Below are 23,617 nucleotides of genomic sequence, written 5' to 3'. Positions count from 1 at the left end.
TAAGAAGCTATATATGCATGTTCCTTCACAGAGGAAGCCTGTTGTCAGTCTGCAAAATTATTCTAAATGTCTGTTCTTTAAGACATGCTGATACCATAAAATCTTTGAAAAAGACATTGATTGTGATCTTTGATAGATATGTTTATCAACTGGTTGGTTGATTGTATATTTTGTACAAAGACAGTATGCATTTCAAATAATATCTCATTTTAAATAAACTTCATACAGTTCTCAAAATCTGTTTTCTTCAGCTGTCAAAGTCAATGCATTTAAAGAAAATGGAGAATTTGCCTAGTTTTCCTGTGGATGCATATGGAATCAGTGTGTAAAAATTTTTCTTACTCAATTTTTGACACAAATAAATGAAGCTATTCATGGAAAAATTTTCCTGACATTTTTCAAAATGCAAAATGCTGATAAAAGTCATGTACAAAGAACGCTAATTTAAAACTACTGGTTGGTACAATCACAGCATGCTGTAACATGACATCATTATACCCCACTAGGATTACAGCAAAACCAGACTATGCTTTGTCCCCGAGCCCAGAGCAAGCAACATTTATAATTACCTCTCAGAATGAAATCTGAATGTTCTCACAAATTAAAAAAATTGTCTTTTTTCAGGACAAAAACGAGCTTAGCAGCAGTCTGGAGCATAACAGAAGCTAAAATGTGCAGTAACTTCCCTCATTAAAGGTTGGATACTGTAATTACATTTCTAAGTGCTAGATGCCTTGCACAGTAGAATTAAGAGAGCTGAGTAGTAGCATCCTACTACAGCACAACACTACATTGACTTTTACCTTCAGTGGGAGCTTCAAAGGACTTAGTTTTCAGAAGAGCTGGATTTGCCTTTGGCTTTGCTGAAACTGTTTTCATCCAGCGTGTGCCATGTAAGGCTCGTGGTAAAAAGTTTTGCATGATAAAGAGTTTTTACAAATACAAACATGAAGCATTTGGACACAGTGCTACAACAGGCGCATTGACTGACCTCTCCTTGTGCGTGTACCAGTGTACACTGAAAGGAAGTTTGTACAAATACAAATTGCTGTGTACTGAAAATCAGAATTGATGATGTTTGCATGGATGCAATCTCAATCAAGACCTGATACCACACCTCAAAATTCTGAAGCTCAAAATGTGACTCTCTGAAACTTAGAATTAACTCTTTGTCTTATAGCTGTTGCATTGGAAAAACGAAAATTTTATTTTAAAGTATGTTTCATTAAGTCTTGTAACAGCAGGTCAACAGGAAACAGAGGTAAATGCAAGGATTTGGTGAGAAACAGCAGTTTAGCATGTTCTCAAAGGATAATAAACAATTCACCTCTTCCCTTTCCAGTATGGAAAAAAGGAAATTATAGAAGAATAAAGACTGGAAATATTTCCCTTGCGCCACATACATATGCTATAAATATCTCGGTGTCTGTACACAAAGCCAAGGGTCACATAAGATTTATATTGACATTAGGAGAATGTCAATATAAATGTCACATAAGATTTATATTGACATTAGGAGAAACATTAGCATGGTAAATAAGTTTCCAATGTTCAACTATCATCGGACAAGTACAATTAGCATACTGATACTACTCCGATGGCCCTTCTCTTTGTTACTAGTGATCAGCTGTAAAATATTTGTTCCAAGAGGGAAACACTCCAACAGCACAAATAGGGCAATATGTGTCTCAAAAGAATGCCTAAGAGCCTAACTCATTCCAAGGCTGAAGATGCTTCTCCTCTTCTCTTGAGAGTTATCTGTTAAACTCTTGTCTGCCCAAGTCCTTTTGGTCCTTGCTGCAATGTTTTTTAGATTGACTCAGTGGAGGAAGCCCACTTAACAGTTAAGGCTGTAGAACCTTAAAAGCAGGAAAATCCTGTTCAAATCTTTTACAATCAGTAATTTCCCTTGTGAGGTGAAATATTAAAGTGTTTATATAGAATATCCAGTATGAGCAATTCAGAAAGACAAAACAGAAATACCTAGAGTTTTTCCCTTATATATGATGTGTATTCACAAGATATCATCACATCTTTTCTTTCATAGGTACAAAATATGTAGCTCAGTTCAGCATTTTATCCAGAAATTATTGAAAACCCAGAAAGTGAACATTTTTGGGGCAACCCCCAGTCCTTTATGTTTTTTAGGTGGTCTGAAATACTTTCCCCAAACCTGAAACACATATCTTGTTTTTCTAGAGAAACAAAGCTATTGGGGTAATACCTGGATAATAAAAAACAGAATACATGATTTTAATTTTTATTTTAATGTACAGTTGTAACATATATTAGGAAACATTCCTTCATTTTCATTATCTTCTTGCTGCCCCAGCTGCAATCCCGTAGATCTTACCAAGACCATGAATCTGCAAATACCAAGGCAGTTCAGCAGCTGTGGTTACATAAAGAGCATCACTGCAGCTGTTCACAGTCACATGTATTCACCTACGTGCACGTTTGCCCACATCCCCCAAGAAGGGCTGTGATGCACATTTGCCACACATCCCCCAAGAAGGGCTGTGATGGTGGTTAGCAAAGTGCTGCTTTGCAGTGGAGCACGTGCAAACCCCTGTGATCACAAGGCAGTACTTTTCCCCCGCCCTGAAACTTGGACCTGATGCTTCACTGCCTACCGCATGTGCAGCACACTATGGGTTTTACTTCAGGCTGTAAGATCCAGCTCAGGAACAGGTGCTGACACTGCAGCGACCCCGGCTGCAACACTGGTGATATGGACCAAGGGTTGCTCCGAAGCTGGTCAGACAGCTCTGGCCACCACCAAACCCAGCACCCCACCCTGCACCAGCAGAGGTTTCCAATAAGCAAGACACATAACCAGAACAATTAGCACTTATTGTTCAATTTCAGCACTGTGGCATGACAACTGAGCGAGGTCACAGCTGAGCTTCATCTCTCTTGCACAGCAGCAGCCCTTTCATATTGTGTATCAAGCACCTGAATGCACACAGTCTTCCTGAGCAGCTCTGCAGTCCTGTTCTGCAGGCCAGGGGCAGGCTGGCCAGCAGGAAGAGGTAGGTGCCCATGGCAGCACCCAGCAGTGCCACACCATGCACTGGGGCAGGCAGCACCAGCGGAACCCAGGGGGCTGAGGAGTATTTCTGTCTCTGAGCAGGGCAAAGGCTGGCCTGACACACACAGCTGTGCATGTTGTCAAGTAGGAGCTACTGGAGCAGGACAAGGACAATTCACTGTAGCTCTACCAGGGCCACAGTATAGAGGCGTGAACAGTAAAGAGGGCCAGCTCCTAGCTGGAGCCCATACAAATGTGAAAAGCCTTCCCCCCCTTTCCAGCTACCATGTTCCACAGAAAGCAATACAACTGGTTGACTGAAGTTTTACTTTAAGCAGTCAAGGAAGGGAAGTGGAAGATTTGAGAAATTACCTCAAAATACAGTAAGTTGTTATGCTACACTATGTAGCATATTTCTCTGTGTTGGAGAGAAACATTAGTTAGCAGGGAAAATCTGAGGCATGATGGAAAAAAACATTACCCAGGAAAGAAAATAAAACTAAATGCAAAGCTTCGAAACAAATGCACAGCTATCTTTGTTTGGCTAGTTTTGCTAGTTTTAAATGCCAACACTGCTGTGAGAACTTCACTGTAATAGAAAAAACCTGCACAGATTGCCTGCTGGAACCAGATTTACATGAGCTTAGAAATGACAGAATTCACACTCTTCCTTGGTTGCATTTATTGTGCATGAACTTCACAGTCACATTTTACTGCTTTTCATAGAAATGATATAAATTGATAAACACAATCACATCAAAACCTGAGTTCTAAAACCAAACACTTTTATTCCTTACATGTATACTGTAAAAACTTGGCTGCGTTTTCAAGAAACAACAGTTAAGGAGAACAGTCTAGTGTTGGATAGCAGCAAAACCTCCACTATTTATTGTTTTCCTTTGAATGAGACAACACCAATAATTGTTGCACACTACACAGTTCAGGTATTTCTGAAGTTGTACCCCAAGACTAAAGTAGAATGAATTAATTTTCTTTTCCTATATTCAACTGTAAGACCACTCTTCATGACAGTCTTCTTCCCACTTTTGATTAGTGATTACCCTATTCCCACAGAGGTATTGGCTTCTAAAATAATTTTTGGTCTACATTGGTAGACAAAACAAGAGGTTTCTTTCACTAGCCTTTATTCACCATAAATTAAAACCAAAAATTCTTGTTTCTTCAAGTTCTGAAAGATCTGTCTTCTGTTGCTTTTCACCTCCCCACATACACCATTTTAGCTTTTGTATCAAGATGCTGGTTTTTTGAGGAGCCAAAGTAAAGAGCAAGTATGCCTTAACTTGGGCATGTTTGACAAAATTGTTAAATCCATTCACCATAAGTTAGTTGCTAAGTCAATGAAAAAGCTTACTCTGAAGTATTTTTGTATTAAGTTAGTTCATTCAGCAGAGAAGGAATCTTGTTATTAGCTGACACAAATTCCTAGTAATGGGAAAGGCATGAGCCCTGAAGATCTCTCTTAGAGTTTTAAAGCCAGAATTCTGAACAACTGCTCAAATTAATTATCATGACATTGTTTTGTACCACACACTTATGTGTGAGATTTGCAATTTTAGGACACCCACTGCTTTTTTTAAATCCTAAACTGGACACCAGTTTTCCCCACTTTCTTGACAAAGGAGAAAAGGAGACTGATCTAGAAAAGAAGTATCTGTATCAGATTAGTGAAGTACACCACCTCTATCACTGGAAGTAATGGGAATCAGTGACATAATACATCTAGTCCCAGCTTCAGCAATAGAAACTGAAAAGACATCCCTTGCAAAGTCAGATTTTTCTAGAGAACAGATTTGTGTTCTAGAAATGTAAAATACTTTGGTAGCTCGAAGCTTAAAGATTACAGCAGTACAAAATAACAGAAACAACTGAGCAAAGTTAAACCGTTAACTCAGGTCCAACTTCAATATATGAGGAATTAAAAATTGTTGAAGCTGCAGAACTTTTTTCCCAGAACTGAATATTTGAAGAGAGTGTCCAGTTGTAACAGGTTTATAGTGTATGCAGAGCTTATCCTTCCAGCTGAACTTCTATTTCAAAATGTGAAAGACGACTGAAGAAGAGTCATCTGTAAAAATCAGTCTGGATATTACATTACCTCATGTTCCCTCCAGAGCTCCAGTAGCAGTTTTCCAAATACTGTTAGGTTTTGATTTGCTGAGATGTTAGTGCCAACAGTCTCTTGCTGAGCAGTGCATTGTGTCGCTGAAGATACTCTATTACATCTCCTTGCTTCTCAACTATCTCTTCTAAACTTGAATTTTCCCTTGAAGTTACAAAAGTGAATATGGGTTTCAGTGAGTGACAGCAGCTTTCTAACACGTGAAATGTCAGAGCTAATAAACACTACTTAAGCAAGTCATTTCCCTCAGTTTTACTTATGCCAAGCTCAAGTGACTTTTGAGGGGAGAGGCAATCTACAACACCTTTATGAGAAGGCAGGAAGAGAAAGTTTGGCTAAACTTGATGCCACGTATACATAGTCAAGTTACATATTTCCTGGTAGACAGTTACAGAGTGAGGATTCTTACTGTTTAAGAAACTAAGACAGTCAACATGTTGGAATTGTCCTAAGAACCATGGAACCATACATTAGGATGCTTATTTTGAGCAGGCATAGTATTGTTGTTCAGTTGTGAGGGATCACAAGCTGTTTAAGACAGAACTCTCTCAAGTAACCTAGAGTAGCATACATGATATGCTACTATATACAGTGATATCTGTCCCTACCTAAAGGGCATCAGTACCAAAGATTGTGCTATTTCAGATCTACAGCTTTATGCACTGCTACTCTCCTCAAAATATATCCAGTTTTCAGATATCCCTCATTTTAACTTCGATAGTAACATTGCAACATTTAAATAAAGCCAAGTTAAATGAGAAAAAACATCTATAAAAATACAGAATGTTTAATCAAATCAAACCTAATTAGGAATTTTTAAGAATACAGTAAGATGATGTATCAATGCCTGAGTGTATTGTACTCTTTCCTTACACATAATTTCTTCCTAGCTGACTTGGGAATCTGCCTTCTTAGTACACTTATGAGCATCTTAGAGCTTAAAAAGTTGCTCCTCAGGCTTGCAGCATTTTTGTGGAGGAACACTGCCCTTTTCATAGTTCTTAGATAGTGCTAAAGAAGATACCTAAAGTGGAAAAAAGCTTAGGTCCAATTAAAAACCTACTTTAGTTAAACTGGAAAAAATAAAGAACACAAGTTTTGTAAACAGAAAGCTTGCAACTTTAACCAGTAATATGCACTCCCAACTTAAAGCTCCTGAAGATGTCTTGGTAGTAACTCAGGTTGCAGAGGTCATGATATTCAAAAAACATTCTTCTAACAAGGTCAACTGAAGGGCTGACAGGATTCACTTTTCAATAGACCTTAACTCTCAAGGGAAAGAGAGTCACAATTGTATAGAGCTAAATTAAAATAACATTTTTTCAATCAGTTCTCACAGGAAGTTTGCACTCCTTAATCAAAAATAATCAGAGTCTTTTCCTCAGCTGGTCATTGTTGCAGACTCATTCCCTGGGCATTTGAGAATTTCTCAGGGGAGAAGCTGAATGAGAAAGGAATGAGGTCCACCATGCAATCACTATGGTGTTTATATCAAAATGGAAGTCAGACATGGTATCAAAATTCAAGACAACCCTAAATCCTTCCTGTACCCTGGACATCTACTTCCAAGTTCCATAAGAGCACGTGCATGCTGCATTTGTGACACCAGGGGAAATGCCAAAGTATTAGTCATTTCTGCACTTTCAACTTTGCACCAATGCACAACATATAGAAGCAAGTCATAGCGTATTAGAAAATTCCTAATTAAATTCTTATATGGAAGCCAATGTTAGTTTCAATTTCTTGTTTTTGTTAAGTCACACCAGACTGATTTCATCAACTGGAAGATGTTCAAGCAGTCGGAAGGTACATAAAGGACAATCAAAAAATAAGTCTCAGTGCTTGGGATAGCTTCAGTTACTGTTGGACAGCTTCTCTGTCTCACTGAGACCTTCTTTACCCCTTAAGTGCCCTCTGCACCTTTAAAGTTCCTTCCCAAACTCAAAACATATTCCAAATCCATTGCTAGAATCTCATGTCCAACTGCTGGCACAGAACAGAGCTGCAAAGTTTTCTTTGTCTACTAATTGACCACAATATATTTCCTTCGCTGAAAAAACTGGTTGAAGCAGCTAGGCTTCTGCAGGCATACTTTTAAAGTTAAACAGTGTAAGACACCAGTATCTTTCCCCAAACTCCCATATAAAATTAACTAAACCAGATTAAGCACAGTTATTTATACTAAAGATTCATGCAGCCAGCCATAAATAGTCAAATCACCTCCATCTGTATGTTTGAGGATTTCTGTATCACAGTAAATTGACATTACTATGTAGAAGGTACAAGACTGTGCTGTATCTCATCTGTGCATCTAAAATGCCTTAAGCATACAGTTTCCTTCACAACTGTTTTTCCCACCTCTGGCTTAGTTGAGAGATTTAAGATTCTACATAAATCTACATGAAGTAATGCAATTACATTAGTGTTACCTATATACCATGTCTGAACACAGCACAAAGTTAACATAGAAAAATCTTACCTAAATCCAATTTCTGAGGTAACATGACTAGGGTAGGCATATATCTTTTCTTCTTCAATTATGTCAGGTCTTGGCTTGGCACGATTGAAGTTGCTTATTTTCACTGCAACAAAGCTTTATAAATTAGTTGGAAAGCAACCAGAAAAAAATCTTTATCACCAGATTCTAAGCTATAAAAATCTGTAACAGATGATTCTAAGATTACCTTAGGATAGGAGATGGAAAGACAATAAAGGAATCTGAGGAGTGGGGAAGAGGGAAAGCAAAAGCAAAATCTACTTCTACTCATTTCTGGAATGGCTTCAATTACAAGTTAGTGATAATTTGCTGAGTTGGTTTATTTGTTGCTTTGGTTTATTTTTAATTCCCCTCAGTCCGGCTGCTTAAAAGATCACCGTGAAGACTTGAATGGGGAAGTTTGAACATACTGCTTAACATCTGCAAAGTTTAATCTGTCACCTAAGAGAGAGTGAAACCTTAGTTGCCTTTTAGAAGGTATTGAGATTCAGTCTCCAAATTCAGGCCGTCAATTAAACAACATACCATAAAAAAAGTTGTCAGAAGTTTTGTTACTAATACCTAGGTCAGAACTTCTGGCTTAAGCTCTTCAATAAGTACTAGTTTAACTAGACTACCTGCAAGGAAGTAGCAGCTTGTCTGTCTGCTCAGACTAGGGCGGACTTGCAACAGAAAGCCACTAAGTATTCAAACCAGAGTAGCTCTGTGACCAGCTTCACATTGTGAACCTTGTAGTGCTGGCTATCAAAACCAGAAGTCATTCCTGGGCACCTGTGAATAAAGTTTAAGACTAAATTTAACAGGTGTGGGATGGGGAGAGCTGGGAAAAGTTGCATCCTCTGTATGATTTTGGAAAGGAAGCTGAAAATATTTAAAGTCATTCAATATCAGATCCTGATTCAGAGAAAATATCAAAATATCCAAAGCATGCTTTCAGGACTCTGCAATTAGGGCTGCTTTTGAAGCAATACTCTAATGCCACTAAAAACATTACAGTCCAGCTCTGGGAGACATCGACACCACTGCAACAGAGGAGGACTGTCCTTACAAATCAGTACCATGAGGGGTTTATTACAGGCCACCCTGCTAAAACAATGCTAAGACCCTCCAGAGGTTAACTACAAGTTAGGCTCAAAGGTTAGTTATTTCTATGATGGTATTTCTCTACAAATAAAACCACAAAGGAATGGATGTGGAATTCTTAACATGTGTTGTTTGTGGGAATGTTAGTCTTTTATTCAAGTGATATTAGAAGTATGTGAGAAAGTAATTAAATACATAAATTTAGTAAATCTTTTAAAGCTTGACTCCCTATCCTAGCAGTAAAAAACTAAGAATAGTAAGCTGACATTTAGAGCTTTCTGTATCATACTTCATTCTGTGCACTTTTACCTCACTTGAGCAATTTATATATGTCAAGCCTGTTATAGGTCAATCACAGCAATTCCTTGTAAATTTCTGAGTCCCTGCCTCTGCATCTACAGCTCTATACACACACTGCTGCATGGAGATGCCTCTTAAGAAAGGCAGTAGTACTACACAGGACACTGGGTATCATACAATTCCTAAAATAGCTCCAAAAAGCAAGAGGAAATGTCTAGAATTACAGTCAGGTATTCCTGATTTTTTAGACAGTAATATTTAAAAGACAGTAAGTCAGGTATATGAAACTTCTGCAGACAAGCATTTATGTCTCATAGTTAAGAAATAACTATTTCACTGTGAAGAAACAATATATGAACTGGTGCTACCTTCTCTCCAATATTTAGGAGTAACATACTAACACAAAAAATAGCTATTTTTAGTGTTAATTTTCCCCTTGTTGCTCAGCTACAATAGCTGATACTACCTTAACAGTAAGTGGTATCTGCTAAGTGCTTGCCTTGAACAGGGGAATGCCAAGCCTAACCAGAGGGCTGCCCTTAAAACTGTCCTACTAAAGAAGCTTCATGCTTCCACCCAGTCACATACTCTGCTCTGTCTGCAAGAGGAAAACCCATCTGAATGTCACTATTACTACAGATTCTCATGGTATTTTAAAAATTGGCCACACATTTGTTTTGCTCCAATAAAGCTTTATTTTTATATTAAAACATTGAAAAACCTTAAAAACCAGCACTATACACAAGACAGACGTGCAAGCAGTCTCTTAGCTTAGCTCAAGCTTTGGGATGGAAAACAGAAAACAAGGTACACTACCCAAAGGAAAAGGCAATCTAGGGTGACTGGAGGTCTTCCTCACCTTGAGGAAAGTGTTAAGTTACATAAAAATTAACCCTAACTCTAGTTTCAGAGAGTGAATCATACTGTTGTTTTGGGACTGCTCAGGAGATAAGGCAGCTGTTACTAAAAGACATTGCCTTACTTCTTCCTAGCAATGTAGCTCTGTCCCTTCTCTCCCTTGATTCCAGGATTCACTGAACCCTTCTTCAAGCCTCCTTCAGCTAGAAAGCAAAACATTGCACCCCACAACATCCTTGTATACATTGGTTAATGAATCTGATGATCACAGGAACTGGTAGAGTACAAATTAGGAAACAAGACCCTTTTGGTGACAAATAAGCAGATAGTTTGAGAGTTCTTACAGAAGTCCAGGCTCAGATCGTACCACTATGAAGGTCAATTTTCTAGCACTTTCTTATCCTTTTCAGCCAAGGTAAGAGACACAACATAGCTCTTTGAGCTCCAGGAGGCCTCAGGGCTAGAAATAGCATTTCACTGGAATTCCTGACGTTCTATTAAAGTTTCACCATTTTATCTCTTATTTCCTGTGTTTCCCAGGAAAGTAAGTATGCATATGCAAAGAAGGGATGATCTCCAGCATTCTTGGAATAGTTTCCTAGGACTGCCATGTTTGTGTTCCCTCATCCTTGCCTTTATTCCTCCAGAGGACAGTTAGTCTACTTGAGCCAGCTGGCTCATTCAGGGGAAAGCCTGACAAGCCTACAGCATTCAGGCCCTCTGCATAGTTGTAAGAGGAGGACGTAGTTTAGAGCTGGGACCTTATTTCCTGGTGCATTTTTGATGCTGTTGCAAGGGAGTCAAGAATAGATTTTATTTCCTAGGTAAGCAAGCTCCTTGGCAATATTTCTCTGTGTGCTATTACATTACCACATACATACCAAAATTTTCTTTCAAGCATTTATTTACCAACATTTTAGGTAGTTCTGCAATGGTTTAATGGAAAGAGGTTAATCGAGTCTTTGTTGGTTTGTAAGGTTATCTGCTTTAGGTTTGGTGTAACTTACAGTTGTAGCACAAAGCAAAGCCTCAGTTTTATGAACCAGTATCTTATTTTAATATAAATCACAGCTTTCAATAGCCATGTTTTATAAACATTCATTTCAAAGAATCCTCCATTTTAGTGACAAAGAGGAACTGAAGCCTTTGGGATGGGACCAGGGAAAGACGAAAAGGCTGGATAAGGCATAATCACACTACCAGGTATGCAAGTCCCATATGGAAATCCCAGAAGCAGTTCTGACAAATCCAGCTAGCTCTTACTCCTTTCATAGCTTGTGGTGCATGCATATGAGAAACACTGATAAACAGACAAACCTGTTCACAGGACAGTTTTTGAAACAATTAGGCATTCATTGCCACTTTGCTGGATTAACAGCTCTGAGATAACATGGAGCTTTCATTTAGCAGCACTTGGAACCAAATCAAGCCTGACAACCTTCCTATTAGTTTTGAATTTGTCTTAGTTCTTCTACAAGCACACAATCGTTCTGTTATTTATAATGGCAGTTAAATGTCTTGGGGTACCCCAAGTGAACTACTGTGAGGGCAAACATAACACTTGAATACCAGTTATAATAATAAGTCTCAAGAAAGCAAAACTTGCCTCTCTCACCTGTGTAAATCACTAAGCATGTGAGGGAGCTAATCAGCTCCAGGCCCAGGACTCCCAGGATAAGATACAGGTACACTTTACTGTGATCAGGAAAGGAATGCTGCACTGACAGAATCAAGACCAGGGCTGTATTACCTAGAAAGCAAAGGTTATATTTTACAGGTGTAACAATTTCATCAGTTGTTGAAAGTAACTTAGTACTTTCTCATCCCCAGTATCTGCATTAGGCTGCAATCTTTCAGTAATGCTTTTTCATTTCATATCATACTTGCCCTTTTAGTTAATTTCCTTAACACAGGTGATGCAAGCCTACAACTGCTGACAGCAAAATGAGGTTTCATTTCAGCATTTCACTGTAATGGTAGAGAATTATAAGTTTTCTTATAGATTTTTCTGGCTTAAAAAAATGAGTGGAAGAAACACTAGAAATACTTAACATACATATATGGGCTTAAACAGTTTCTAGCTTTGTTGCTTGTATCCATCTTATTCTTTCAATTTCTAAGAGGTCATATTATTGAGGCTAACAGAGCAAAACAACAACTAAATACCTTCCTCATTTGCACAGGCTTCCACTTGTCTAGCTATTATTTTAATACTTGCAAGTTACTGAAAGTTTAATTGAAATGAGCACAGTTAGTCAAGGAGAACAAATAGAGTTACAGACCTAAAAAGCATTTTTAATTCTTTACACACCCTCTTTTCTGATACTGAGTTTGGAATGTCCTTTTCCTGTAGAAATGCTATAACCAGTGTCTGGATAAGGAACTAAATTTATCAAGACCATTAATGTAGCTAGGGAACAGTGCAGTTCTCTTTCATACTGTGCCAGGCAACTGAACTGTCAGGACGGAAGTGGTACCGGCAGTGATTACCACACAGGACGCTTGCAGTAATGGAGCTATCTACTTTCTGAAATACAGATGATCTCTACCAAAATTCTACAGCACACACCTGATTGCACCTGAACATTCACACATGCCCAGAGTTTGTCTAGTAGGGGAGAAGTGAGCTCCATCTGAAACAGGGTTAAGTATTCTGAATTACACTGCAATAGGTGGAAACAGTCTTTTACATCATTAAGCCTGCTGTAGCCTGATTTTGTCTCTGCACTTCAAACAGTTCTTCATCTTCAGAGCTCTATCTAGTGGTCAGAGCCTGAAGTTTTGCACATTCATCAAGCTGACTAGCTCTTTTAGTGACTGTGTGGAAAAAAAAGCTATGTTTTTATACAGAGCAGGACCATTTGACTTATCAATTCTGGTGCAAAAAGTCTACTCCAGTTATTCAGAAGCTTTACAGAAGGGAGGTGAGACTTTAAGTGGCAAAAATACTGTAAAAGCCATTACTGGTCCCTTTTCCACTGCTATTTATGTGAATAAACCCCTCAAGTTAAATGGATTTTAGATTTGTTCAACCAGCTTCTAGAAAGGTTACACCAGCTACTTGCACCAATACTTTTCAGCTCCACTGGCCAGTGATGTAACTTAGAGTTAAATCACTCCCATATACCACCTTTTGTCCACAGAAAGGCAGTCAGAAATAGAGCTGCATGTCACACATAGCCCTACTCAAGATGAGAAAATCGCTTATTTTACTGATTTCAGACAGCTGTTGAGCAACAGGAATTCATCTGTTTCTATGTGAATTGCTGAGCATGAAAAGAGAAAAGCAGCACACTTCCTGGAAGGACTAGCAGTCTTACCACATATCCAAATAGACAAATGAATATGCAAATCAAGATCACTAGCAGTCAAACAGACCTGAATATTTTACTGCTGAAGACTAAATGCTAATGACTAAAGGTTTTAAACAACCTCACACTCCTGAGCATTTTTCCACTACAAAGAGTTCTTTACAACATGCATCTGGCAGGCCAGAAAGCTCAGTCAAGGAGGTTTGTAAGTGCTCGTAGGCAGGTTTTTAGAAGTTCATAATACATAATATACAATCATATATAAACTGTTCAGTCTTTTACTGCTTCACAGTTTAGAGCTTTAGAACAAAAAACAACTTCACCTGTGGAGTGTATGAGCAGTGGAAGCCTTTTTAGATGCTTTGTTGATCGGTATATTGCAAAGTAACCTCTTCTTCTGACTTGACTATGGTGGTGCTGGACATAGCGTTCAAAAAACACATGCAGAATCCACAGAATTACTTTTGCAATTTTTATGACAGTCTGCACCTTAAGTGGGTGAGTGTAGTTTCCAGGGCACTTATCTTGATTTGGATTGGGGTAAGAACAAAACATAGCTGCTAAAAATGCTAGAACAACAAAAGCAACCTGGAAGAGAAAGGAAGAGAGATAAAAGTCAACATTTAGCTATATACATGTAAAAAAAAGCAGGATTATGTAGTTTATTCATTATGCATTACTTTCTGAATTGATTTTATTAGAGATAACATATAAAACACTAGACACTTCTACAATCACTATATGTCACTCTGGGAACCTAGTGCAGACTGAAAAGCCAGTGTCCAGCAGAACAGAGATGATAATCATCAGTCTTCCTGGAATTTCACTGTTCTCCAAGTCTTTCCTTCATAGTGAACTTATTTAATTTCTGGACCCTCTTTACTATGTCTTTTTACTTTAAGGGGTACTTGATTTATACTCTTCAAAAGAAAAATCACATCTTTTTAGACTCAATCAATTACACTTGATGCTGCTCTGCGAGACAGCCTCCTGTCTTATTGGTATAGTCTGTGTTTCTTTAAATTGACAGTAGCTAAGTGAAAATCAACCCTTTACTACAGTCATTGAAGATCATCTCCAGGTTATGACATTAGACAAGTGAATCCTCATAGTAACTTAAAAACTGAATTATTAACACCAGGTAGGCACCTTTGTCAGGTGGTAATCATTCTTTAGTATATTTGCCATCAGATATTTTCATTTTCCTTTTTTACTTATGTCAGAATAACCAGACAGATTGACAGTCAGATTGTATATATACTTATCCTTTCAGACTAGTGCCATTATGCCATAACTTTCCCTGTCTTCTCGACTTCTCTAGAAATTTTCAGCATCAGCAGTGAGCATGAGCAACCTTTTTGCCAACTAGAAGCAAAGTTTTGGATGTGCATTACCTGTGGTATATGTATACACATGGGGTTTTAATATTTAGAGATATTTTTGTAATAAAAAATGTTTTCCCTACTGTGTTCATTCAGCGAACAAGAAAATATTATACTTTCTCATCCTGGTTCACTCTACAGAACAGGAATATTTTTAAAGCAGAACTGTAAAACAAAAGCAACTCCCACCATTACAGAAGGAAATTGAGAGCTTCCAGGGACAAAAAAATAAAAAAACCCCTCAAGTCTGAAAAAGTCTAACACCTCTGATATACTTGGCTTAAAAAAGTATCAGATGCTCTGCATCTCATAACTGACAAAACCAGCACATCAGAATTGAAGATAGAGCAAAATATCTGATTTTCATTTGCTACCTTCATTTCCATACTTAATTCTATGAATACCTAAGATCCCACCAGTCCCTTTCACAGATCATAAAATATGCTGAGTTGGAAGGAACCCACAAGAACTACAGCGTCCAACCCTTAGCCCTGCACAGGGACCATCCCCAAGAGTCACACCATGTGCTGTGACTATTTCCCTGGGGAGCCTCTGTTCCAGTGTCCAACCACCCTGTGACTGAACCACATCTTTTTAACATCCAACCCAAACCTCCTCTGACACAACTTCAGGCCATTCCCTCAGGTCCTGTCATGGGTCATCACAGAGAAGAGAACAGCGCTCCTCCTCTTCCCCTCATGAGGAAGTTGTAGACCTTTCCACTCTCTTGAACTTATTTTTTGTATTTTTGTACTTTTTCAAGCAACACTCTTTTAACTTTTAACTTTTCAAAACCACTAAATTACTTTTGATACAAACTGCCCTTAGCTCCCTCTGATTGTGGCCAGAGTTAGGTAACTGGGGAGGGAGGAAGAAGGGGAAATAATTTTCACACAGTCATCAATACCTAAAAGAGACATTATAGAGGACAAATAGGATAAAAGGTGAGAGGAAAAGAAAAAAACCCAGACAAAATAAAACAGGAATATGTCCTATATTACCATAAGACCACCATTTCCAATGTAAATTAAATACCAAGTTACCTTGAGATGGGTTAAGTAACCAGGTTAAGTAATTAATTAAGAGGAAGGCTTACCAACAAAATGTTTGTTTAATCTATTATTTTACCACCTCCTTTTCTTACAAAATTAAGAATAATTCAGATATTTTATTTGGTCCATTTACTGTTTGGTTTGCCATTTTTCAACAGTAACACATTTAGTTCTATTCCTTCCAGGAGTTAGGAATATATTTCAGTACAGAAAATGGCTGTACTGATTAAACTGATGCAAGCAGGAATGACCTAGCAGTGCATTGCTACTAACCTACTATAGAAACGTATACAAGAGGAAACAGGTAGCTGGCTGGAAGAGTGGTATTTATTAAGTATGTTTTGCTTCCATTTTAGGGCAGTCCAATAACAGGTGTTTCAACTCAACACAAAGGAATTTTACATACAAAAAGTTATTCTTTAAAGAGTAGTATTTAAAGTTCAGTTTTGTGTATGTGCATACACAGAAGGGATTAGGGAAGGACAGAGTTAACACAAAGAAATTATTTCTAGCCTGTACACTTCACATTGCTCTCCAATCTCCTGATAGGAGCCATAAGCCTGCAGAAAAGCAAGGCTTGGCAAAAGGAAAGGCACTCAAAAACCCAGCCCTACCACACTCTGGCATGGCCTACCCACACACTGCAGAATTGTGCGTAATTAGGTAGCTGCACCAAAGCAGTTATTTTGCTACTTAACTCCATTTCTTGACACAGGAAGGTGGAGAAGAAATATTCCAAGTTACTTACAAATTACTTTAGAGATTCATTACAATTCTACTGCTTAATACTACGATGGCTTAACTTCTCCAGGACACGCACCCCTTCGGCAGGCCTAACCATCAGAACCTAAGCTGGCATCTCCGCATTCCACAAGATTTGTGCACATTTGCAGAAGCACAAGGGAAGAAAATCCAATATGCTTGTTTTCCCCATCCATTTTTAGAGTAAGAAAGACAGTACCACTTCAGGTGACAATTATAAAGCTGTATTTCACCAACAGAAAAGGATACTTCTCCATTTTGCTCCAAGGACCAAGTGGTCATTGCAGCAGCTTCAGCAACAGCAGCAAGACTCTTCCTGGAAAAGTGTGTGCTGACAGATCCCTCAGCAGTTTTCCCTCTACCCCTCCCCACACTTCTCACCATTTGCAGGAGAGAGGAAGAGGTAGAGTCAGAAGAGGAAGGAGTTTCCTACAATCCTTACATTTGGCTGCATCAGTTATGGTAGCAGATGGTAAAGCCCCAAGGCTAGGCAGAAAAATATTTACTACAGAGTTTGAGGGCACCCGAATTTGTCTGGCAGGGAAACAGAATAAGGCTAGATACATGGTTTTCACTGGGAATTTTGGTAGTCTGTTCTGCAAAACAGCAGAAGTCTTTCTTAAGTCTACTTGACAGACAGAGGGGCATTTCTTGATATTACCACGAGGCCTACAAACACTTACTCCCAAAATTAGAAGGCTGGGGCATATTGAACAGCTTCATGCAGCTGCCCAAAGAAAGACCTTAGAGGTTGGTATATGCTTTTAAAGTTCTGGCAAGAGTGTATGTTTTGAAGAGCACTGAGTACTGCATTTTTTTGTTTGAGATGAAATGAAGCTCTAAAATAGCTAGCAACACATACATACATGTCCTGTGCGCTTTCTGGCTTCACCTTCAGGTCATTGTCGGTGGCATTATACAATCATAGAATTATTTAGTTTGCAAGAGACCTTTAAGATCATTAAGTCCACCACTAATCCATGTCCCTAAGAGTTATGTGTTATTGAGAGATGCCTCTGCCTAAACTAAGGTGAAAATGAGACCATATGTTGAAGTTAATAGGATAGATTTTATCTAACAATAAAATGTGAGGTAGAGAGATAGAAAGAAATAGAAGAGAGGAGGAGAGAGAGAGAGAGAGAGATACATTAAATAGAAGACAGTCACCACCTGTGGATCCAGCAGCAGTCCTTCACTCTGGACTTCTCAGTGGTGGGAGGCTCCCAAGGTAATTTAAAAATTTTCACTATTTATACATTTTTACAAAAAAGGAATTAATGCTCATTGCTCTCTTATATTCTATTGGTTAAATGATTCCCTCACTTTTAATGCTAATTAGACCACATGTACAGTCTCTCTTCTCTTGAGTCAGTGGGTTGTGGTCAGTGGTCACAATCTCTCCCTTTTAAAAGGGGATTAAAAGGAATTACCCTTTATCCAGTCCAAGCCAATTTCAGCAGTCACTGATTTGGCTTTCCTTGTGGCCCATAAATTCCACATTCTTTATGTCCATTATCAGTGATACATTCTTATCCCCCAACTTTGTCCCCCTAGGTCTGAGATAACACTAAGACAATAGTACCACCTTTATCTTATCTCAAGTTCCTGTCACAGTGGCTTAAGTTACAGTCCAAGTTCCAGGTACCCACAGAGGCATATTCAGGGGGCAGGGGGGCTTTGGTAGTCTCAGATGCCATCTGTTCCATAACCAAGTGTGATCTTTGTTTGACCAGTGACACATGTACAAGCAGTTGCTTCTTTACACAGTTTGCCACAGTAGGAAGTTTTGTCTGGATGCATCACCCAGGATATGCTAACCACATCTCATTTCTGCCAGGCTTGGAGTTAATAGCATCCTGTTGCTCCATTCTGTGCTTATCTCATGGCAAAATCCTTCTGTGCCCTTAGCAGTGTTTGAGACAAGCAACTGTGCTCTTTAAGTCCTTACACCATGCGAGTACCATTTCAGTTAGATCTTAGGATCAGACCTCTTCAGCCTACCTTCTTCATGTTTGGTTGCCACACACAGGCAACAATAAGCCTCTGCAGCTTATCAAGGATAAACTCACTATTAGGCAAGGATCTCTCTGCTTCTGTCTACCAGCCTCAAAGGCCTGCATACTGTTCAGTATCTGTGATTTTGCCCTTAGCTTCCAGAAGTGAGAAGAGGAAGTAACATTTGGATTCCTTTCTCTCTCCATCCACACCTCTATCTCTACCATGCAACCCCTCATAAGCAAGTCCAACTTTACTTGTTTAGTTACCATAAGAAATACCTTCTTCTGAAATTAAGTTCAGCCTCAGAAGATATGGCATCGAAATTACCTTAGCCCTCTATAACTAGTACAGCACTTCTACAGCAGTAATATTATTTTTAAAGTACATTTCCAACAGCATAGAAAAACTACTATTTGAAGTGCTTCTCCACCTAACAAGATGTGTCACAGCATGTTAGCGCCAACAAACAGAATGAGAAGGCAGCAACTATCCAGTAGCACACACATTATCAAAATTCATTGGCAAATGGGACTTTGCTGGTTTAGAAGAACAGCACATGCAAACCCCTGGAGAATTCTGTTACATGAACAGCAGAATTCAGAACAGAGATAGCAAGTTTTCTTAAGGAAATCATGCTTCTTAAACTTACATGTATTAGCATCAGGAAATTGGCAAGGAGAACTGCTGGGATAGCATGAAATCTTGGCCTCAGTTGGGAATGTAATGTGTGAGACGAAATGAGTGGCGCATCCAGTAGAGGATCATCTTCCAAACTCTGTGTTATTTCCAAGGAACCCTGGAACAGAAGAGGGGGGGAAGAATATCAATAGGTAAGCTCTAAAAGTAAAGTACAAAGGTTTAGCAATCTTCAGTTAGCAAATCAAGCTTTGTGGGAAAACCACCCCACTAGGTCAATATCTTGAGACAAGCTCTTAAATTCTAGGTAAGCTCTCATCTCTGAGGAATCCAACAGCAACCTACCTCCCAGTATCACCCTGGGCCTTCAGGGATTTTAGGCTTTAAAATGTATTATGAGTATCTGAGCAGTCCTGAGAGATGCCACAAGTACTAGCATATTTATATAAAAAAGTAGGAAAAGCGATGATTAAAGTGTCTCTCGCATACTTTATACAGGTACTGCAAAACTCCTTGTTATTCTTACTCCTGTCCAACTACAGCTGGAGGCAATAACAAAGCTGCAGTGTAACAGTAACAGTTTTGAGGGATTCAGCCACTGACACTACTGACATGTCTAAATGACTGCAGCATTAGTTAGAACTGCACTCAGGCAAGAAGGAAACAGTAGGAAAGCATCTTCTTTCACAGAGGAAAGAAGATGCTACCAAGTGCTGACCAAGGCATTCTCAGCTTACATTAGAGAGAATGCAGCCCATACTTGACATGCTGGTGTAAGTAATAGGTCTTTGACTCCACATTAAGCTCAGACGTTTTAGCTACATAAGTTTCCAGAAGTACCTTTTACTAAGTAGAAGATGAGTGGAGGGAAAAACCTTGGAAAAGGAACTTGCTCCAGTGCTATGCACCTCTGCTCCTTCCAGGCCAGGACACAGTCATTCAATACATCTTAAGTGGAACATACACAGCAACTATGAACGGCAAAACTGCAAGTTTCCTTCCTAGCATCCTGTAAAGTCCCAAGCTATGACTTGCTTGCTTCAAAAGATAAAGCAGCTCAAGATTTCCACTCAAGTTTTTACTGCTCTTCTCCTAACTGATACCAACCATAGCCTAGAGCAATATGACAAGGGCAGACCCCACCCCACTCCAGACTTCTGATGGCTTAGAGACATGCTAGGATTCATGAGGCTATTTCCTGTTTTTAAACCCACAACTTCTCTTTGCAATAGGAGAAAGCAGCATAAGCCTCAAGACAAATGATGCACGGCATTCTTCTAAACTAGCACAAGAAGAGAAGGATAAGCAAGTTTTGGGATTAGACCTAGGTTTATAGTTCATGTTAATGAGGACAATGTAGATTGGCCCCCAGTGTTATTTCACCTACAGACAGCTGCCTACAGCAAAGGAATGAGTCATCAAGAGTTATTTCATTTAACAATCAGTTTTATTTTAGAACCACAAACACCACACTTCCTCTACCACACAGGGGCACGAACAGACCTTCCTCACCTATTGGATACCTTTTAATTAGCCTAGCCTTTGACTGTAAGTGACCCTTGCTGAAATACCTGCCTGGTAAGATGACATTTTACTGCAGACCTAGATATTTAAAAATGGCACTTCTCTTGTGAAACTACCGATGCCCCATTCCTGGAAGTGTTCAAGGCCAGGCTGGACAGGGCTTAGAGTAACCTGGTCTAGTGGAAGGTGTCCCTGACCATGGCAGGGGGGTTTGGAACTAGAACTTTAAAGACCCTTGTAACCCAAACCATTCCATGATTCTACAATCACAGAATTAATAGCAGGGTTAACACTTCACATCTCCCACAAAGACAGCAATTCTCCTTCGGACAATATCCTTTGTCTCATGGGAACAAACGAACTCACCATTTCTGCAATACCATGACAGATCAGGGCACTCCTTCACAGACAAAGGTTTATCACAACACGTATGACCATGTTACTTTCTGCAAGACTGGCTACAATCCATCTTTGCACCCTGAAATACAGCTAGCGTTAGGAAGCACTGGATGACAAACTCCTTGAGTAGATATTATTACAGACAACATAGGGAGGAGGGGAATTAAAGCATGGGAGATGATAAACCCATGCAGTCAATGTAACATTAAGATGTTACTAGATTAAAATCTAGTAAGCATCCTAACAAGAGCAAACACAGGTTTCATTTAATTAAGATGAGCCAAACCACAGCTGCCAAAAGCCAAAACGCCTTAAAACCGGACTTCTGTTAGGCATTGCTGTTGTCATGAGCACAGGTTAAGGCTTCAGCCTCTTGGCTCCCTGATCCACTTGCAGCATGTGACCACCTCCGCAGCAGCCCAGCACCAGGAGGAGGGCAGGCAGGAACAAGCCGCAGCCAGCAAGCTTTGCCCGCGCAGGCTTCCAGCTGGGGCGGCGGAAAACACCCAAATAAACAGAAGAACGCCGTGGCCATGCCACCGCACAGCACATAAACCAGAGACTGCGCTGACAGGATCCGTCTGAGAAAAAAATAACCCAGAAAAACTGAAGGAGCTACAGGAGTAGCCTCGATCAGAGATTAATAATCTCGATTAGAAACAACCCCAGGCCTAAATGCCTCGGGGGAACCTCAAGCCCGGCCGGGGAAGGGCAGCGCGGGGAACGAGAGGCCCGGCGGCCTCCTCACTTCTGAAAGGGCACCTGGGGAGCGCCTGGGCCGGCGGATTCCCCCGGAAGGAGCAGATAAAGCCTTGGGCGCTCAGGACGGAAAGCAGCAAGAAGAAGCGGAAGGAAGAGACGGCACAGAATACGAGGCGCTCTCCCGCAGCGCCCACGCGTAGCCCAGCCGGGACCCCCGCGACCCCGCTCCCTCCCGCCCGCACTCACGTTTTCCAGGTCCTGCCGCCTCCTCCCGCCGTCAGCGCCATCTCCCCCTCCCGCCTCCGCCGCCCCGGCGGCGCTTAATCGGCGTCCCCGCCCCTCCCGCCGTGAGCTCCCCGCCACCATTGGGCGCGCGGGCGTGCCCGGCTCCGCCCCGGGGCGGGGCCGCCGCCGCTGCCGGCTGAGGGGCCTCTCCCGCGGGCGGGGGCTGACCCGGGCCCCTCGGCCTGCCCTGGGCAGCCGCCCGCTCTCGTGGCGAGGCTCGGTCCAGCGCTCTCGACAGCCCGGCACTGATTTAAACCGGGGACTAGTTACAGCAGGCTCCAGGATGTGTTCCCTGCGGGGGCCAGTGGCTCGGGTGGGGAAAGTACACCAGCAGCAGGTGGCTGGCGAAAATGCGGGGGTAAACACAGCGTGGTGCTGCTGTCAGCTTTCTGCGAGGAGTATTTTCCCACCTCCAATTTGTCTTGCAGGGAGTTCTTGAGGAAAAGATGGAGTCTACGCAGCTAATTATTATTATATAATGTGGATGTCTTATCTGTGAGCGTGTCTGGTTGCCCCTTCTGATCACGAACAGTTTTAGTATGCACAAGGCACTTAATAAGTTTTCAAAGATATTTCTGCCCCAGTTGTATATTTTGTGAAGAAACACATTTCCTTTAAAACTTGCCCTTGCTGCTTTCATTTTATAAGCCTTTGTGCCCACGCTGAGACAGACTGTGGCCACTCACAGTGTCCAGACTACTCACTTTATGGATCTCACTTTAAGGATCTCCCTACAACTCCCTGAAAGGAGGTTGTAGTCGGGTGGGGGTCGGTCTCTTCTCCCAGGCAACCAGCAGTAGGACAAGAGGGCATGGTCTTAAGCTGTGCCAGGGGAGGTTTAGGTTAGACATTAGGAAGAAGTTCTTTACAGAGGGAGTGATTGGGCATTGGAACGGGCTGCTCAGGGAGGTGATGGAGTCACCCTCCTTGGAGATATTTAAGAAAAGACTGGATGTGGCACTTAGTGCCGTGGTCTAGTTGACAAGGTGGTGTTAAGTCATAGGTTGGACTCGATGATCTCAGAGGTCTTTTCCAACCTAGTTGATTCTGTGATTCTGTGACAACCTTTTGTGTTCTGGATACTCCTTGACCAATTAGTTGCACTTGGTTAGTCTTTGGTAATCTTTGTTAGCATATCTAACCTTTTTCAGCTGTATCATTTCTTAAATGTGAAGGATAAGAATGACACACTGTTCAAGCATGTGTAAAGTATGAGTTTCCAAAGCATATTTTTATTATTGGTCATGTTCTCTGTTCATCTGCTAACATTTCTTAACCTTCTATTCTATTTGAACAACCTTGAACCTTGAGCTAATGTTAGTGAGGATACTGAAAAGGATCAAAGCTGTAATGGGGGTTTGAAAGACAGCGAAATTGTATTCTCTCCAGGTTGTAATTGTTCTTTGGGTACTATTTAAGAGAAGCCAGGATTGTCACCCTGAACAGCTGCCATAGCTCTGCCTCTCTTGAAAACATGTAGAAGTGCCAAGGGGTGAAAACTGCTCTTGAGGTATGAGCTTCTTCAGGCTGTTCCAAGTTTTTGATCTCAGTTTCTGTGACTTTTCTTGGGTATCTTTTTGTAGAAAAAATACTCAAATTGAAAGCTCCCACCCAGAGCATTTAACACAGTTCATCACTTGCATTCATTTGTTCTTGT

General features: G+C 40.4%; 1 protein-coding gene across 2 annotated transcripts; it reads right to left on the bottom strand.

The window, feature by feature from the left end:
- Window positions 1-3,698: 3,698 nt before the first annotated feature.
- Window positions 3,699-21,747, bottom strand: TMEM192 (transmembrane protein 192). 2 transcript variants are annotated; one of them, XM_018071125.1, is made up of 7 exons: window positions 21,664-21,743; window positions 20,941-21,052; window positions 19,064-19,210; window positions 13,544-13,808; window positions 11,525-11,659; window positions 7,651-7,753; window positions 3,699-5,315 (listed from the first exon to the last, which is right to left on the bottom strand). In XM_018071125.1, the coding sequence occupies exons 2-7, from the start codon at window positions 20,941-20,943 to the stop codon at window positions 5,192-5,194; spliced, it is 777 nt and encodes a 258-aa protein (XP_017926614.1). In that variant the 5' UTR covers window positions 20,944-21,052; window positions 21,664-21,743; the 3' UTR covers window positions 3,699-5,191. The 2 variants fall into 2 exon arrangements, with proteins under 2 accessions (XP_017926614.1, XP_017926619.1); XM_018071130.1 differs by lacking the exon at window positions 11,525-11,659 and having other exon boundaries at window positions 21,664-21,747.
- Between the last annotated feature and the right edge of the window lie 1,870 nt (window positions 21,748-23,617).

The sequence above is a fragment of the Manacus vitellinus genome, unplaced genomic scaffold (assembly GCF_001715985.3).
Source record: "Manacus vitellinus isolate BGI_N305 unplaced genomic scaffold, ASM171598v3 scaffold_0_pilon, whole genome shotgun sequence".
NCBI lineage: Eukaryota > Metazoa > Chordata > Aves > Passeriformes > Pipridae > Manacus > Manacus vitellinus.
This window is presented reverse-complemented; position numbering and strand designations above follow the sequence as displayed.

Excerpts from the sequence above, each read along its gene's own strand:
- TMEM192 (XM_018071125.1), bottom strand. Across the intron at positions 13,809-19,063 it reads ATTTCCTGATGCTAATACAT|GTTGCTTTTGTTGTTCTAGC; the intron begins GTAAGTTTAAGA and ends TTTCTCTTCCAG. Across the intron at positions 5,316-7,650 it reads ACCTCAGAAATTGGATTTAG|GGAAAATTCAAGTTTAGAAG; the intron begins GTAAGATTTTTC and ends TGTAACTTCAAG.